Below are 19,979 nucleotides of genomic sequence, written 5' to 3'. Positions count from 1 at the left end.
AAATGGCATCGATTGATTGAAATATACATGGAAAGAGAGACAAAAGGTACCCGTATGTGTTATGTGCATGTGCTCTGTTGCTCAGTCATGTCCGACTCTTCCCAGCCTCATGGAGTGTAGCCCTCCAGGCTCCTCTGTCCATGGGATTCTCCAGGCAAGAATACTGGAGTGGGTTGCCATATGCTCCTCCAGAGGACCTTCTCGACCCAGGAATGGAACTCGTGTCTCCTGTGTCTCCTTCATTGAAAGGCGAAGTCTTTACCACTAAGCCATCTGGGAAGCCCCCAGAATACTCATAATACAGTTAAAATATTCAAGTAATCACGTAGTTCTATTATTAAAGTTGAAACAACGGGAGTATTTTTTCTTAGCTATTCTCAAATCCTGATTATTTTTAGTAATTGCTCTTTAAGAGTTCAGGCCTTAGAAGATTGTGTGTTTCCTTAAGAAATTATGAGATTACTGAAATACAGCATTTTGAATTTGGTTTGTTCAAGTGAAGTCTCCCTAGTTGATTTCTTTAGATCTGAATTGGTTTTATTCATATTGTATTTGATTTCATGCAACTGGAAATCTGGGATAGATTCTTATTTGTGCCAGAAAAGATCTATACTAAACTTGTTAAGAACAATCACATGTAAGTACTTGATTTCCACTTTATTCATGGATCTTGGGAAAAATTACACTTCTGTACATATTTGATTTAAAAGGATACTTAATGCTAATATAAAATTAAGTTGGTTACTGCTTCATTCTTAAAGTTTCACAGAGTTGGTATTAAATACCTTACTCTACCACATCAAACTATCAAAGTAAAAATTTTTTGAAGTTTGAAAATGGCTCATACAACTATAGAAATAACGCAGAGGGAATGACATAAGCAAGATGGTCAAATAGGAGGTGTCCCATCATACCTCCCCACAGAAGTAATCATTTGACAGCCATCCACAGACAAAAGTGCCTTTGTGGATGCTTTGAGATCCAGGAAAGAGGTTGCAAAGCCCAAGATCAAGAAGGCTTGATTTGAGAAGGCAGGTCCAGGTAGGAGGCTCATCAACCTTGGTCCTGGAAACAGACCTGGAAACACTGCCATGCCCCTGTGGACTCGTTACAGTCCTCTTTGGCCATGATCCTGCCACCAGCAACATCTGCTAAGGGACTGGAACCATACACACCCGTGCATTAGGCAACAGGCCTGCTGACCTTGGTCTCAGCTGTGGACCCTGAAACTGCCTGTGACCCAGCTCCAGCCTCTCTCAGTCTTGGTCCAGGAGCAGTCTCGCCTGTCCAGAGATCTACCAGGAGACATACCTGTCTGTGCACTTAGAGACAGGCCTAGTGACCTTAGTCCAACTCAGACCCTAAAGAAGCCTTGTGACTAGGCTCAGCCCCTTCCAGCTGCAGTCAGGAAGCTGTCCTGCCCACCTGGGGACTCTGTGGGAGACAGACTTATCCATATTCATAAGGGCAGGCCTACAGACCTTGGTCCCCACTTTGGACCTTCAAGCAAATACCAGACTTGATTCAGCTCCACTTAGCTATAGTCCAGGGCTAGTCCTTCCCAGCCCAGAAACCTAGTAGGAGCTACACCCAAACATGCACTTGGTAACAGGCCCACCACCCCTGAACTCAACTGAAGACCCTAAAGTGGACCCTTGTTCTAGTTCCAGCCCTACTAACCAAGGTTGTGAAGGCAGTTCTGTCCACTCAGGGACCAGGAGGCAGGATCCGCACCCACCTAAGGCCCTGGTAACAGGCCCACCAACATGGGCACTACAGCAGACCCAGGAGTAGCCACATGAACTTGCCCCAACCCCATTCAACTGCAAACCCAGAGGCAATATCATCACCCCAGGGACCTGACAGGAGAAGATCTTCACCTGCCAAAACTAGTGTTTAAAAACAGGAAGAGGTGTTTTTCCTTCAAATGTACAGGCACCATCACAAGGCTACATGAAATACAAAATATCAGGCAAAGAAAAACTCCATGACACTGCCAAAGGAAACTAATAAAGCTCAGTAACTTACCCTGAAGAAATCTAGATTGTCTGCTAATGAATTCAAAATAATCATCCTAAAGTAGCTCAGTGAGATTCAAGGAAACACACGCAGGCAAGAAAACAAAATCAGGAAAATGATACGTGAAATAAGAAAATAGAAACTATAAAAGAGAACAAAGCAAATTCTGAATGAAATAGAGTACGGTGACTGAACTGAAAAGAAAAACTCTGTAGAGAGCTTCAACAGAAGACTGAATCAGACAGAGTAAAAATCCACAAACTCAAAGATAGGTCATGAGAAAATAGCCAATTAAAGGAATAAAAAGGGAAAAAAGAGGATGCATACAGGACCTATGGGACATCGTAAAATGAATGAAGATATGCATTGTAGAAGTCTCAGAAAGGAAGAGAGAAAGAAAGTGAAGTCACTCAGTCATGTCTGACTTTTTGTGACCCCATGGACTGTAGCCTACCAGGCTCCTCTCCATGAAAATACCTTCATGGTGTTTTCCAGGCAAGAGTATTGGAGTGGGTTGCCATTTCAGAAGGAGAGCTTATTTAAAGAAATAGTGGCTGCTGATGGTGATGGTTTAATTGCTAAGTTGTGTCAGACTCTTGTAACTCCATGGACAGTAGCCTGCCAGGCTCTTCTGTCCATGGGATTCTCCAGGCAAGAGTGGGTTGCCATTCCCATCTCCAGGGTATCTTCCCAACCCAGGAATCAAATCAAGGTCTTCTGCATTGCAGGCAGATTCTTTACCAACTGAGCTACCAGGGAAGCCCAAAATAGTGGCTGAAAACTTCTAAATCATGAGAGAGATATGGACATTTAAATTCATGAAATTCCAAAGTCTCCAAGCAAGATCAACCCAAAGAATATTACCTAAGACACAGTATATAATCCAATTGTCATAAGTCAAAGACAAAGAGAAAACTTTGAAAACAACAAAAGAAAAGCAGTTTTTCCTATACAAGGGAATCCTGGTAAGGCTGTCAGCATATAATGATAAAATCAATTCATTAAGACACTTGCTCCTTGGAAGAAAAGCTCTGACAAACCTAGATAGCATATTAAAAAAGCAGAGACCTTTGCCTACAATGGTCCATATAGTCAAGGCTATAGTTTTTCCCGTAGTCATGTATGGATGTGAGAGTTAGACCATAAAGAAGGCTGAGTGCCAAAGAATTGATGCTCTTGAACTGTGGTGTTGGAGAAACTCTTGAGAGTCCCTTGGATTGCAAGGAGACCAAACTGGTCAATTGTAAAGGAAATCATTCCTAAATATTCATTGAAAGGACTGATGCTAAAGCTGAAGCTCCAGTACTTTGGCCACCGGATGCGAAGACCTGACTCATTAGAAAAGACCCTGATGCTGGGAAAGATTGAAGGCAGGAGGAAAGGGGGATGACAGAGGATGAGATGGTTGGATGGCATCACCAACTCAATGGATATGAGTTTGAGCAAGCTGTAGGATGTGATGAAGGGCAGAGAAGCCCAGCATGCTGCAGTCCACAGGGTCACAAAGAGTCGAATACAACTGAGCAACTTAACAACAATAATTCATTCAGTTCAGTTCAGTCGCGTCCAATTCTTTGCGACCCCATGAATTGCAGCTAAGAGGATATAAACATCAAAATACCTAAATATGTGAAGCAAATATTAACAGAACTGAAGGAGGAAATAGACAGCCATACAATAATAGTAGGGGGCTTCAGTATGCCACTTTCAACAGCAATAGATAGGTCATCCAGATGGAAAGTCAGTTATGAAATAGAAAACTTGAATTACCCCAAATGAACAGCTTACCCCAAATGAACCTACAGACATATACAGAAAATTTCTTTCAATGGAGCCGAATATACTTTCTCCTCAATTGCACATAGAAAATTCTTCAGGGTGGAGAATGTTGGGACAAGAAAAAAATTTTGATGATGAAAATTGAAGTCATATCAAGTATTATTCCTGATCCTCAGTGGTATAAAACTAGAAATCAGTAACATAACAAAACTTTGAAAATTCACAAATACATGGAGATTTTATAACATATGGCCAACCAATGGGTCAAAGAAGAAATTAAAAAGAAATTTTAAAGAACCTTGAGACAAAAGAAAATGGAAACACAGTATATCAAAACTTACCTGATGCTGCAAAAGCAATACTAAGAGGGAAGTTTATAGTGCTAAATGCCTCCATTAAGAAAAAAAGATCTCAAACAATCTAGCTTTACATCTCATGGAATTAGGTAAAGAACAAACTTAGCCCAAAGATAGCAGAAGGAAGGAAATAATAAAGATTAGAGCAGAAATAAATGAAATAGAGAACAGAAAGACGTTAGAAAAGATCAACAAAACTGAGTTGGTTTTTTGAAAAGATAAAATTACTTTTGCGTGTGTGCACACTCAGTTGTATTTGACTCTTTGCAACCCCAAGGACTGTAGCCCACCAGGCTCCTCTGTCAGTGGAATTTTCCAGGTGAGAAAACTGGAATGGGTTGCCATTTCCTACTCCAGGGAATCTTCTTGACCCAGAGATCAAACCAACATTTCCTGTTTCTCCTTCATTACCAGGTGGATTCTTTACCACTGAGTCACCTGGGAAGCCCAAAATTACCTTCAGCTAGACTAAATAAGAAAAAAGGTCAATGACCCAAACTAAAATTATAAATGAAAGAGGAAACATTATAGCTGATACCATAAAAATGCAAAGAATCATAAGAGATTGTTGTGAGCAATTATATGCCATGATTGGATAACATAAAAGAAATGGATAAATTCCTAGAAACATACAGCTGACCAAGATGCAACTGACCAACAAACATACAACTGACAGTCAAGAAGAAATGGAAAATCTGAACAGACTTACATGAATAAGGAAGTTGAAGCAGAAGTGAAAAACCTCCCAACAAAGAAAAACCCTTGATCATATAGCTTCATGCGTGAATTCTACCAAACATTTAAACAGAAATTAATGCCAGTCCTACTCAAATTCTTCCCAAAAAATTGAAAAGAGGGAACACTTCCAACCCAAAAAATTGAAAAGAGGGAACACTTCCAACCTTTACTTTTTTGAAGCTAGTTTTACGCTCATACCAAAGCCAGATACACACACTATAAGAAAAGAAAATAACAGGCCATCACTCCTGATGAACATAAAACTACAAAAATCCTTCACAAAATATTACAAACTGAATTCAACAGCCCATTAAAAGGATCGTACACTATGATCAAGTGGGGTTTCTCCTTGGAATGCAAGGATGGTTTGACAGTTGCTAGTGATACACACCACGTGGTAGAATAAAGGATGAAAATCATATGATGATCTCAATAGTTGCAGAAAAAGTACTTTAACAGAGTTCAACAACCTCTCATGATAAAACTGTCAACAAATTAGGTAGAGAAGGAATGTATCTCAACATAATAAAGGGTATATATGACACGTCCACAGCTAACATGATTCTAAATGATGAAAAGCTGTAACAGTTTCCTCTAAGATTAAGAATAAGACAAGGATGCCTACTCTCTTGAGTTCTGTCCAACATAGTACTGTAAATCTAAGCCAGAGCAATTAGTCAAGAAAAAGAAATAAAAAGCATCCAAATCGGAAAGGAAGAAATAAAATTTTCTCCTTATCCAAATAGGAAAGGAAGAAATAAAATTGTCTCTGCAGATGATGTGATCTTACATGCAGAAACCCAAAAGATGCCACCAAAAAACTGTTAGAACTAATAAATGAATTCAGTAAAGTTTGGGAATCAAAATTTATGTATAAAAATCAACTGCATTTCTGTACACTAACAACAAACTATCTGAAAAAGAAATGAAGAAAATAATTCTGTTTATAGCAGCATCAAGAAGAATAAAATATTGAGTTGGCCAAAAGTTTGTTTGTATTTTTCTGTAACAACCCAAATGAACTTTTTGGCCAACCCAATACTTAGCAATAGACTTAACCAAGGAGATGAAAAGCCTCTACACTGAAAACTATAAAACATTGATGAAAGAAATTGAAGACACAAATAAATGGAGATATATCCTTTGTTCATGGACTAGAAGAATTAATACTGTTAAAAATGTCCATACTACCCAAAGTGATCTACAGAATCACTGCAGTCTGTAGAAAAACTGTAATGGCATTTTCCCTTAAATAGAAAAAAAAATCTATCATTCATATAGACCAAAAAACACCCCACATAGCCAGGAACTCTTGAGAAAGAAAAACAAGGCTGGCTACATCAAACTTCCTGAAATCCACCTAAATTACAAAGCTATAGTAACCAAAACAGGATGGAACTGGAATGAAAGCAGACATCTCGACCAGAACAAAACAAGAACAAGAGAGTAGAGAGCCTAGCCCAGAAATAAACCCATACATAGTCAGTTAGATCACCTTTCACAGGGTTGCCAAGAATGCACAACAGGAAACAGATAGTCTCTTTAATAAATGGCATTGACAAGACTAGATATCCATGTGCAAAATAATAAAATTGGAACCTTATCTTACATCATACACAAAAATTAACTCAAATGGATTAAAACAAATATAAAACCTGAAAGCATAAATCCTAGGAGAAAACAGTGATAAAAACTCCTAGGCATTGATCTTAGCAATGGATTTTTTAATTTGCCACCAAAAACACAGGCAACAAAAGCAAAAATAAGCAAGTGAGACTACATTCAAACTAGAAAGCCTCTATACAGCAAAGGAAACAATCAACAGAATGAAAATGCAACCTGTGGAATGGGAGAAAATATTTGCAAGAAAAAAAAAAGAACCCAAATACCTTTATTTTAAAATGGGCAAAGGACATAAACGGACATTTCCATAGAAGATGTGCAGATGGCTAACAGGTATATGAGAAGGTGTTCACTGTCATTAATCATCAGGAAAGTGGAGATCAGAACCAGAAATAACACCCCACACTTGTTAGCATGACTACTATTAGTAAGAGAAGAGAGAAGTGTTTGTTGAGGGTGTGGAGAAAGGGAATCATTATACACTGTTGGTGGGAATGTAAATTGGTACAACCATTGTGGAAAACAATAGAGTAGAAGTTCCTCAAAACAAAGAAAATAGAACTATTACATGATTCCCCAATCTCACTTCTAGGTGGATGGATATCTGCACTCCCATGTTCATTGCAGCATTAGCCACAATAGCCAAGATAAAAAAATAACTTGTGTTTGTCAGCAGATGAAAGGGTAAGGAAAACATGTTGTATATATTCAGTGGAATATTTCCTTCTTTAAAAAGAAGGAAATCCTCCTATGTGTGACAATATGGATGACATAAAGGACATTGTGCCAAGTGAATAAATATGCCAGACACAGAAAGGCAAACATGAACAATCTCACTTATATGTGGAATCTTAAAAAAGTCAAACTCATAGATGCAGAAAGTAGAGCTGTTGTTGAGCAATGGAGGGCAGGGCATGGAATGGGAAGATGTTGGTCAAAGGGTACGAAAGGTCAGTTGTAAGCTGAAGAAGTTCTGGAGATCTAGTGTACAGTATGGTTACTATAGTTAATAATACTGTGTTGTATACTTCAAACTTGCTAAAATAGTAATCTTAAGTATTCCAACTACAAAAACACAGGAACTATGTGAGATGATGGATGTGTTAGTTTGATTGTGGTCATCTTCTCATAATGTATATGTATAACAAATTACTACACTGTGCATCTTAAATATGTACAATTTTTATGCATCAGTTATACCTCAGTAAAGCTGTGGGGGTTGAGAAACAACACTGGTAAAAGACATTAAGTGGCTGATGAGGAAACCAGTAAGATGAAAAGCTGGTTAAAAGAGCATTTTGAGGAATTGGGATTTATTGAAAAGGAATGTTAAAATAAGATGGCTAGGTTGGGTTCAAAACTGGTTAATGTCCAATAGGGCAATAAAAATCATGTCTTGAGATTATCTTTTCTCCCAAACATAGTATTATATCACTAGCAGACAAGAACTGTAACTCAATACATCATTTCAGAATCAGAGTCCTTAATTAAATTGTTGTTAAATTGCAACATGAAATGAAGCTTCATTCCATAGGTAATTAAATAATCCCTGGGTGAGCTTGGTAAACATTGGCAGAATGATATCAGAAGTACCTGCTATAATCTCTTGATTTTATTTCCAAGTTTTTTGGTAACAAAATGAAAGTAACTAGTTGTGAAATAAAGTTGCTAACTATGTAGTTGAGCATTTAAAATATTGGTGCTTTTCCATTTAAATGCTTCAAACTTCTCCATTGTTAAAATGTCCAACTTCTAAGCGGACAGCTGTCATTTTTTAAAATAAAAAGTCTCAACATCACTTAACTGTATTAAATCTCTGTTGGTAAAGGAAAATATTGTTGAATTAGTTTTATAAAGGGCCTTCTTTTTTAAAAACTGTATTCAAGTGTTCATGGTATTTATTTTAATTGTAGTATAATTGCTTTACATTGCTGTTAGTTGCTGCTACACAACATGAATCAGCTATAAGTACTATAAGGGCCTTCTGGTCCTTACGCTTTCTCATTCTGACCTTCATCTTTTTGAAATGTTTATTTCAACTTATAACTTATTTTCATTGCCCCAGTATCTTATACAACATATTATGTTTTCTTATTTATTAAAGAATGCTTCAAATCTGTATCCTTAAATCAGACTTTCTCTGTCATAAAATTCATATAAATGGCTTTTATAGAACTTTTATAATTTAACATTTAGTGTTAATTATAAATTTGTGGGGTTATACAAAATTTTTTTCAGTATTATATGAATGTATTAACTCTAATTTCCTCAACTAATTAAATCAGTAGATATTTGACACTTTGTAATTTTTAGAGCTTATCAAGCATAGTGGTTTAGTGATTTAGAAACTTTAGTAAGTAAATAGTGATATTGTTAACTGTCTCCTTTCACCATATTCTCCAGTGTCAAACTGAAGAGAAATTGTGTCCTTTTTGTTTGGTTTGTTTTACACCAAAGGAATAATAAAAAGAATAACTCTAGGTGAGATATTTTCAAATTGTACTGTAACATTTAAAAAAAATTTGGCCACATCACACTGTATGTGGGACCTTTATTCCCCAACCAAGGACTGAACCCCTGTCCTCTGCAGTGGAAGCACAGAGTCCTAAATACTGGACCACCAGGGAATTCTCAACATTTTTATTCATATTCGTCTCTCAGTACTTTTTGCTAAGACACACAATACTATGAGAAATAAGTTATAATAGCCAATTTTATTATAACACACTTCAGTTTTTGCTTGTTAGAAGTGAATAGCTATGAAACATTGAGGTATCAGTGGATATAGAAGAAAGCAGATGAATATGGTTTAGCTAGGGCTGTGCAGTGTGGATCTGCAGTCTGTCTTTCTCAAAGGCAGGGCGAGAGGTCTGAAATTCAGCCTGTTTCTGTTGGCCAAGCTGTGGGCTTTTTTCATCCTTGAGGAATAAGGGAAACCTTTTCCAACTGGCTGGCTCAGCAGAAACAGTTTTTCATAATTAATACAAAGCACATTATAGTGTATCATAGTGTTGGCTTGGGACCTGATGGTTAGACAGCATTAGTCTTTTGTCTCAACAAAATATCTACAGCTATTTTCATAGCAGTAGAAAAGTCAGCTGGGGAGGAAAATACTAATAAATAAATTCTCTAGTTCTTAAGCAAATAGTAAAACTCATAAGTCTTAATAAATTCAAGTAAACTAGTATAATATGAAATTGAGAGATAATAGTCACCTTTGCTGCTACTGTTTAGTTGCCAAGTTGTGTCCAACTCTTCTGTGATCCTGTGCACTGTAGCCCACTAGGCTCCTCTGTCCATGGGATTTCCCAGGCAAGAATACTGACGTGGGTTGCCATTTCCTTCTCCAGGGGATCTTCCCAACCCAGGGATTGAACTGCATCTCCTGCTTAGTAGGCAGATTCATTACCACTGAGCTTACCTGAAAGGCCCCATAGTTACCTTGAGTTTGCATTTGTTCCATAGATACACAGTGATATTTGAAGAGGATTCTAAATTATAACAAATATGTTTTGTTCTGCTTTATTGACTATGCCAAAGCCTTTGACTGTGTGGACCACAGCAAAGTCTGGAAAATTCTTAAAGAAATGGGAATACTAGACCACCTGACCTGCCTCTTAAGAAATCTGTATGTTCTTATCTGGCCATAATGATAGTAAAAGAATTTAATTTTCTAATGATGTGTCCACACGAAGTATTTACAAATTTCTCGTTAAGGGTTCTGAGTACTGATAAATATTGTCAATTTATGGGACATATTGTAAAGGATAGTACTTTTGTTGGTGTGAACCAAATTTAGCATATTCATATTTTATAAATTTAATTTAAATAGTGCATATTACATATGGCATTCTGCTGGCCAATAATGATCGTCTTTGACTGAAAGAATACAGAGCGTTTTTAAAATCCCTATCTTTCTTCTCATAATAGGGAGAGTGTTTTTTTCTTCATAATAAATGCATCCCTGTGTACAAACAACTGAGTGTGTGTGTGTGTTGTATTTCTGTGCATCCTAGAAGTGGGAAATGGCTAATTTCTTATTGTAAATGCTTGAAGTAAAATTTCTACTTTTTGAGAAATACAGAATTACTCCTAGGGTTTTCTTAGAATTAATAGACTTAATTGAAATTTATTAACACACTCTTGAAGGCTCATCAATATTATGTGACCACATGACTTTGTTTCCATGTGAATATTATTAATAGCTATACTATAAGCTGGAGAAGGCGATAGCACCCCACTCCAGTACTCGTGCCTGGAAAATCCCATGGACGGAGGAACATGGTAGGCTGCAGTCCATGGGGTCTATGAAAGTCGGACACGACTGAGTGACTTCACTTTGATTTTTCACTTTCATGCATTGGAGGAGGAAATGGCAACCCACTCCAGTGTTCTTGCCTGGAGAATCCCAGGGACGGGGGAGCCTGGTGGGCTGCCGTCTATGGGGTCGCATAGAGTCGGACATGACTGAAGCGACTTAGCAACAGCAGCAGCATACTATAAGCAGTATTTGTGACCCATATTACCTTTTGCTTGTTAGTTAAATCTAGGTGGGGCACATCTGTAGGTTGTTTTCATGCACATTCATGAATACACACACACACACTTTCTGTCTGTGAAAGATTTATAGAAACTTTGAAATTCATAGTCCTATGTCAACTTAAATGTTAGCTATTGCTCTTTTTTATTGAAGTGTAATTGGCATACACCAATTATATTAGTTTCAAGTATACTACATTCAGCATTTCTATACATTCTGAAATGATCAGCACAATAAGGCTAGCTACCATCTAAGTCATTACTATTATTAACTTTGATTATCAAGCATTTGATACATTCTGGATATGGGTGAGCACTTAAATATATTAACACACTTAATCTAAAGTGTGACTCCATCTCACTGCACCATATAGATCTCCTTGTTAATTTAGTTGTAGTTCTGTTTCCTTGGTTACAGGGAACGTTTTCTAGCAATTTCTGTAATACCAAAAAATTGCTCTGATTAAGTACTGCTTGCAAATGAGTTGGAACTCTTATTCTGTAGTGGGTTTTTTTTTTTTAATAGTTTAATCCTCTATAAAAAGTAGAATTTTGAGAATATTTGGTAACTGTTCCCATCATCCTATAATAGGAACTTGCTTTTATAGTAGACAAAATTTTGCACAAACCAAGAAATACCTAAGATAAATTATGCTTCATGTGGAAAATTAAGATTTTGGAGAGTAAAACCTGTGGTTTCCAAGAGTAGAAAAAGGTTTTCAGCATCAGTTATCCACCAACAAGCTTAATCACTGTACATTTTCCTAGGAAATTTTACTTTCCATCTTTTTATATCATTTTTGTCACCCTCTATCCTAACAAAACATTGGTTAAGAGCAAGGAATTAATGTTTTAATTTTTCATACTTTTTGTTTTAAATCCTTTCGTTTTTGTTCCTTCTAGTATACATAAACAGTCTTCTCCTTTTTCAGTTACCAAATGTATGAAATAAATTACCATCCCCTGTCATAGGCAGTGGGAGGTCTGGAAACTTAAATCACATGGTTCTTAGCTCTTCTGCTAAATCACATCACAGCTTAAGATAGCCATTGATAAGGGCAGGGGTAGGGAAAGCCCCACCAATGCCAGGAAAAGAGAGAAACCAAGTCCCTCTGCCTTCTGATGAACCATGTTGGTTTCTAATTTATATTTTTAGGATATGTGACAGTAGAGTAACAATTGCGTTGGGCCAGGTCCATTTGGTTTGAGCAATTATTTGAAAGATCTTCTCCTTCTCAGGATTTGGGACCTGGACACCTAACAGCAAAAAATACCCTAGACTCAAGTCAGCATAGGCCCTTTTTTCCAGCTCTTTATTAGATGTGCATTCTGAAATTTAAAAACTATTTCTAATGTCAAGAACTCCATGTGGGGGGTATAATATTCTAATGTTGCTATGAAATATGTAAGATTTGTTTAGGAAGAGCCTTGATTATCTTAGTGGACCTGTAGAGTGCTTTACCTGACATTTATTGGGTTTGCAAATTGCATAGTTAAATGAATGTGATTATGTTTTTCTTCCAGTTTTCAGATATAATTGATATACATCACTTTAAAGTGTATTGTGTAATGATTTGACTTGCATACATTAAGAAATGATTACCACAATAAATTTAGTGAACATCCATCTTTTCATATAGATACACAATTAAAGAAGTAGAATAAAGGTTTTTTTGCTTGTGATGAGAACTATTATCTTATACTCTCTTCACAACTTTCATATGTAACATACAGTGGCACTGATTATGTTTATCTTGTTGTATATTATATCCATAGTACTTATTTATCTTATAACTGGAAGTTGGTATATTTTGACTGCATTCATCAAACTCCCCTTCACTCTTCCCCTGCCTCTGGTAACCACAAATCTGATCTCTGTTTCTCTGTGTTCATTTGTTTTGAAGCATATTTGACTAAAACACTGTTAGTTCCCATTATACAATATAGTGATTCAGTATTTCTATACATTTCAAAGAAGTCAGCACCTTAAGTCTTGTTATAATCCATCCCCATACAAAGATGTAATGTGTTAACAGCTATATTCCCCATAATACATTTCATCCCCATGACTCATTTATTTTATAACTGAAAGTTTGTTCCTCTCAATCCCTCTCAACTATTTCTCTCTTACCCTAGAACCCTTCCCCTCTGGCAACCACCTGTTTATTCTCCATATCTATGTTCTGTTTCTATTTTGTTATGTTTGTTCATTTGGCTTGTTTTTTAGATTCTACATATAATCGTATAGTATTGGTCTTTCTCTGACTTTTTTCACTTAGCATAACAACCCCCTAGGACTATTCACATTGTCACCGATGACAAAAATTCACTCTTTCTTATGACTAAGTAATATTCCATTATAGGTAGATAGCTAGACACACACACACACACACACCCCTTTATCTATTCATCTAGTGATTGGCAGTTACGTTGCTTCCATATCTTAGCTATGCTGCAATGAACATAGGGATGCATGCATCTTTTCTAATTAGTGTTTTCATTTTCTTTGGATAAATAACCTGGAGGAGTGGAATCTCTGGGTCACATGGTAGTCCTGTTTTTAATTTTTTGAAGAATCTCTATACTGTTCTCCATAGTGGCTGTAGCAGTTTACCTTCCCTAACAGTGCATGACATTTCATCACATTCTCACCAACACTTGTTATTTGTTGTCTTTTTGATAATAGACAGTCTTGCAGGTGTGAGGCAATATCTCATTGTGGTTTTGATTTTAATTTCCCTGACGATTAGTGATGTGGAGCATCTTTTCATGTGTCTGATAGCTGTTTGTATGTCTTCTTTGAAAAAAATGTCCACTCAAGTCCTCTCTCTCTATAATCAAGTTGTTTGCTTTTTTGTGGTTGAACTGTATGAGTTATTTGTGTATTTTGGTTATTAACCCCTAATTGGATTTCTCATTTTCAAATGTCTTCTCCTGTTCAGTAGGTAGCCTTTTCATTTTGTTGATAATTTCCTTTATTGTGCAAAAGCTTTCTGGTTTGACATAGTCCCATTTGCTTTTGTTTCCCTTGTCTGAGGAGACATACTTCCCCAAATATTATTAAGGCCAATATCAAAGTGTATACTGCCTGTATTTTCTTCAAGAAGTTTTATGGTTTCAGGTCTTACATTTAAGTCTTTAATCCATTTTGAATTTATTATTATACATAATGTGGGAAAGTCTAGTTTGATTCTTTTACATGTAGCAGTTCAGTTTTCCTAACACCATTTTTTGAAGAGGCGTCTTTTTCACCCTTTATTGTTACCTCCTTTGTTGTAAATTAATTGCCATATAAGTGTGGATTCACTTTTTGGTAGTTCACTCTTAGTGTATAGAAACTCAACAGATTTCTGTATATTAATTCTGTATCCTGCAACTTTACTGAACTGATACGATTTTAGTAGTTTAGTAGTTTTATTTTGGTGGCATCTTTAGGATTTTCTGTGTATGGTATCGTGTCTTCTGCAAAGAGTGACAGTTTTAGTACTTCCTTTCCAATTTGGATTCCTTTCATTTCTTTCCTGATTGTTTTTGTATGATTGTTGTGGCTAGGAGTTCCAATATTATACTGAAGAAATGTGGCAAGAATGGGAATCTTTTCCTATTCCTGATCTTAGAGGAAAAGCTTTCATATTTTCACTGTTGAGTATTGTGTTAGCTGTGGGTTTGTCATATGTAGCCTTTATTACTTTAAGGTATATTCCCTCTATGGCCCTTTTGTTGAGAGTTTTTATAATAAATAATGTTGAAATCTGTCACAAGTTTTTTTCCACATCCATTGAGATGATCATATGATTTTTATTCTCCAAATTGTTAGTGTGATGTATCATACTGATTTGTAACTATTCCTGGGGTAATGGAACCTGATCATGATCACTAATGTATTGCTGGATTTTGTTTGCTAATATCTTCTTGAGGATTTTTGCATCTGCGTTCATCAGTGATATTGGCCTGAAATTTTCTTTTTTGTGATATCTTTGTCTGGTTTTGGATCAGGGTGATGCTGGCCTTGTAGAATGAGTTGGGAAGTGTCCCTTCTGCAGGTTTTTGAAATAGTTTCAGAAAGACAGGTGTTAACTCTTCAATAAATATTTGGTAGAATTCACCTGTGAACCCATATATCTGGTCCTGGACTTCTGTTTGTTGGGAGTTTTTCTAATTACTGATTCAGTTTCACTACTGGTAACTGATCTGTTTTGTATTCTTTATTTTTTCTTGATTCAGTATTGGGAAATTATCCATTTATTCTAGATTATTCACTTTTTGCTGTTTAATTGTTTGTAGGAATCTCTTATGATCCTTTGTGGTGTTGGTTATAACTTCTTCTTTTTCATTTCTGATTTTATTGATTTGGAGCCTCTCTTCTTTTTTTTCCATGATGAATCTGGCTAAAGGTTTATTTATTTTTTCAAAGAGACAGCTCTCAATTTCATTGATCTTTTGTATTGTTTTTGAATCTCTATTTCATTTATTTCTGCTCTGATCTTTATGATTTCTTTCCTTATTCTAACTTTTGTTTGATCTCCTTTTTATAGTTCTTTTACGTGTAAGGTTATGTTGTATTTTAGATTTTTCTCATTTCCTGAGATAGGCTTGTGTTGCTATAAAGCTTCCTCTTAGAATTGTTTTTTCTGCTTCCCATAGATTTTGAGTCACTGTATTTAATTTTCACTTGTCTCTGGGTATTTTTTATTTCCTTTTTTATTTCTTCAGTGATCCTTTATTTAGTAATGTGTTGTTCAGCCTCCATGGATTTGTGTTTTTTGAAGTTTTTTCATGTAGTTGATTTCTAGTCTCAACATTGTGTTTGGAAAAGGTCCTTGATATGATTTTAGTCTTCTTAAATTTACTGAGACTTCTTTTGTTGCCTAGCATATGATCCATCCTAGAGATTGTTCCATGTGCTCTTGAAAAGACTGTGTTTTCTACTACTTTTGGATGTAATGTTTATATATGTGTGTGCATAAACATTTAAATTTATATAAAATAAAAAAATATGTATAAAGTCTATCTGATCTAATAATGTAGTTTAAGGCCAGTGTCTCCTTATTGATTTTCTGTTTTGATCATCTGTCCATTGATGTAAGTCCCCTATGCCTTTTGTGTTACTGTCAGTTACTCCTTTTATGTCTGTTTAGATTTACTTTATGTATTTAGGTGCTCCTATGTTGGTTGCATGGGGCTTCCCACGTAGTGCATTGGTAAGGAATCTGCCTGCCAATGTAGGAGACACAGGAGACTCGGATTTGATCCCTGGGTTGGGAAGATGCTCTGGAGTAGGAAATGGCAACCTGCTCCAATATTCTTACCTGAAAAATGCCATGGACAAGAAAGCCTAGAGGGCTATAATCCATGGGCTCGCAAAGGGTCAGACGTGACTGAATGACTGAGCACACACACACATACACATACATGTTGGATACATATATGTTTACAATTGTCATATTTTCTTCATTAATCGATCCCTTGATTAGTATGTAATATTTTTCTTTGTCTCTTATAACTGTTTATTTTCAAGTGTGTTTTGTCTCATATAAGTATTGCTACCCTGGCTTATCATTTCTATTTACATAGAATACATTTTTCCATCCCCTCACTTTCAGTCTGTGTATCTTTATGTCTAAAGTAATTATTATTAATGTCAAATTTATGTTTCTCAGCCTTTTAAATGTCTTCTGGAACTTTAGGTTTACTGAATTCTCATATCGTTTTTAAAGCTCTGAAAAAAATAGCTTCCAAATGAGTTTTGATAAAGTTTCTTCATGGTTAAAATAAATTTCCAGTAACATTCATGAATTCAAATGTGATGCCTGAGATGTATCACGTGACTGATACTAGAGGAATGCATTGGACACTCTAAATGTTTAACTTAAAGCCATAGTATAGTTAAAAATAATCCCTCTTAGGCTTATTATTTAGAATGCCATCTGTAATCCCACTGTTGATCACTAAGAAAGTATGAACCTCTCAATGGAATGCTGACTTCAGAAGGGCTGAAAAGTTTTGATACTACAGAATCTCTCACATTCATCTTGAAAATAATTTTCATATGTTGTCACATAATGTTTATAATTGTAAAAGTCATATATTAAACCGAAAAACATCTGGTAATGTGAAACTTATGAAGAAGAAAATAGGTTTGAGTTTCTTTTCTCTAACCCTTAAACTTTCATTCAAGTTAATATGTTGCACAGTCAAACTATAGCCATTTTAAAGCTTCTATTCATGCTCTGGTATTTTACACTGAAGTGACACATCAAATAAAGAGGATCAACAAAGTTCAATTAACTATGGTTTCTTCATAATTGACGATTATAGTATAATGAAATCAACCAAAGCAAATGAAATGGTAACTCTGATAAGAAATCAATTGAGTTCATCAAAATCATTTAGACCTAACTTAAGGTAAGTCTCATGACCTCCCTTGCTCTCAGTTTTCCCATCTATGAAATTGGAAATTTGATCTAGAGGATCCCTAAGGTCACTTCCGGCTTTAAAGTTCCATGATAATAATAGGTAACATTTATTTTTTAATTACAAATGGTCCAGAAAAGTACATAAAGCTAAAATGTCTTCAGTTAGTGCCTTACCCTGCTTGGACATTGGTGTGGTTGAAAGTTTCAGCTTTCTCTCTTATTTCTTCATATGCTGACCCCCATGGACATCAATAGACCTTTTGGGAGAGGGTGAGTAAAGCTTTATCTGTAAACCTCTGTTTTGAGAGACTTTCATATCTTAATAATTGTCCTCACTTTGATCATTTGGAGCCTGGTATATCTTTTGTGCTTTCCTTTTCTTCTCTTCCATTTGTTCTGTGTCTGGTGCGACGTAGATTCTCTGGCTGCACTTTCCTCTGTTCCCTCCGAAGCGCAGATCTCAGATCCGTTTGCACCAGAACCTGCCCCTCCTGCTACATCTGCTGAAACGTCAGCTGCTGCAGCCTCTGCCTCAGCTACCACCACTGTCACTGCTGACGTCGACCTCTTTGGAGGTTAGTCAGTCACATCCCTCCTCTTTCCTTTTCCTTCCAGGATTACTAAAATTACCATAGTATGAAGATGTTTAAAATATCGTACACGATAGAACAGTATGACACAACTTTTAAGTACTTTTTAAATGTTTATTCATATATTTCTTTGCTCAGTTTGTCAACTTCATTTAGTTTTAGTGGTTTTAGAAGACAGGTTGCAATGCTTTGGACCTGTTTTATTTTCTATTTTTTTGCAAAGTTAGGATTTAAGTCACTATTAGGACTCTTGTCCCATATATGGGATCCAGCCCTGCAGTATCTATAAGGGTGGTCTCAGATCCTTCTATCCTCCCATATTTAGGATTGGGTTTTTGGAATTTCTTTTTAGATTTGAACTAGCTAGAAGGAAAAAAATATTTGGGGAATATGAGAGAAGAAATTCTGATCTAAGTTATTTTTTAAGTTTTAAGACAAAAAGTCCTCTAGAAGTTCAGACCTAGAGGTCTCTGAAAAGAGTTTTTGCAACCTTAGGCTTGTTCTTTGCAAGCAAAGATTTGGATTGTCTTTGGCTTCAGAACTTTGAGAGATCACTGGAGTCAGTAGTTGCAATGCTGATTGAAAACAGGTTTATATCAGACTTTGAAATGATAGTCTGAAAATATTTTTTTCCATGCAAATGTAAGTTCTGACAGAGTTGATTTACAGCTGTAAGCCTGAGTCAGATATCCTAGGCTCTGCCAGTATAACATGCCTGGACGCAATGAACCATCTGAAGCCACTTTATTTACATCTTCCCATCTTGAGTGGTGCTTATGTCCAAACCTGGAGAAGTGCTCATTTTAGATGTGTACATTGAATAGTGTATAATCATCATAGTTTTGTGTTTCTTCATTTCAACATAACATCTTTCCCAGGGCATTTTGAGAATATGGTAAAGAAATCAGAGGATGCAAAAAAAAAAAGAGAGAAATCAGAGGATTCAAACAATGTGGTGGGGGCAAGAGAGTTTCTGCAAGTTCTAGTAGAGTTCGTAAATTCCCCTGGGAACATACACTCACACACCATCACGTAACACTGCTACGTGCCCCACTCTCTGAAGCTCACCAACAGTGCCTAAGACAAGGAGTCCTCAGCTTGACACTGCGTTCTTGCCCCCGTTTCATGTGAGGCAATTTGCTGCTGCCTTGCTGCACTGCCATGCTATTACAGAAAAAATCTGCTTTTATTAAAGTAGAAGGGATTTTCAGACTCTTAAATAATTTATTATAAAGAATTATTTGCCAGAGAAAGTTAGTTTTTCATTATGCCTCTATAACTTTTGAGACCAGAAATTAGAGTTTTAGTTTACATTTATAAAATCAACTTCTTCATCCCCTCCTTCTTCCCCCATGATTGGTCTTGAGTATGGATGGTTTCTCATAGGCTTATGTTAACAGGAAAATTCAAGAAAAAATATGAGCAGGGTGGTAACAATTTTGTATGTAAACATTTCTGTTCCTTTAGCTATTTAGATTTTTGGTTTTCAGTCCATTTGAAGGAGCTTAATTGCCTATAAGAAATCAGTCAACTCCATCTTGCTTCTCTCATGGTCCTCTAAAGCCTAAGATATTTCTTGGAAATATTCTTTGTGCCATTTTGCTGTTTGTGTTGATCATTACTGCTTTGATGACATCCATCAAGCAGAAGAATCTGTATGTTTGGAAATATTTTTATGATGTCATTCTTTCTCCCTGCAATACAAGTTTAAAAGGTCAGTACTGTAGCAAATCATATTACTTAATGCCAAAGAATGGAAGCTCTTCTCTAATTTCACCAATATCCTTTCTAGTCATCTGGCTGGAGGCTGAGGAGATGAGTATCTCTGCAAATCTCATTACAATTTTTACTAATCTTTCTAATTCTGTAAACTGTCTCCTGGCCACTGGTAGCTGTAAAATCTCTAACCTTTATGTTCA

General features: G+C 36.2%; 1 protein-coding gene across 7 annotated transcripts in view; it reads left to right on the top strand.

Moving 5' to 3' along the window:
- SNAP91 (synaptosome associated protein 91) overlaps positions 1-19,979 on the top strand; it is a 169,870-nt gene that overhangs the window by 102,514 nt on the left and 47,377 nt on the right. Inside the window, exons 14-15 of one of the 7 annotated variants that reach the window (XM_055534931.1) lie at positions 17,726-17,740; positions 17,887-18,045. The exons of 4 other annotated variants lie outside the window; for them this stretch is intronic. In XM_055534931.1, the coding sequence (XP_055390906.1) occupies positions 17,726-17,740; positions 17,887-18,045 (174 nt within the window). Of the gene's footprint in view, positions 1-105; positions 8,588-17,725; positions 17,789-17,886; positions 18,046-19,979 lie in introns of those variants that run through there. 2 more of the 7 variants (XM_055534930.1, XM_055534929.1) reach the window with 2 other exon arrangements.

This window comes from Bubalus kerabau, chromosome 9 (genome assembly GCF_029407905.1).
Source record: "Bubalus kerabau isolate K-KA32 ecotype Philippines breed swamp buffalo chromosome 9, PCC_UOA_SB_1v2, whole genome shotgun sequence".
Taxonomy (NCBI): domain Eukaryota; kingdom Metazoa; phylum Chordata; class Mammalia; order Artiodactyla; family Bovidae; genus Bubalus; species Bubalus kerabau.
The sequence above is the reverse complement of the archived record's forward strand: the minus strand, read 5'-3'. Positions and strand labels throughout refer to the sequence as shown.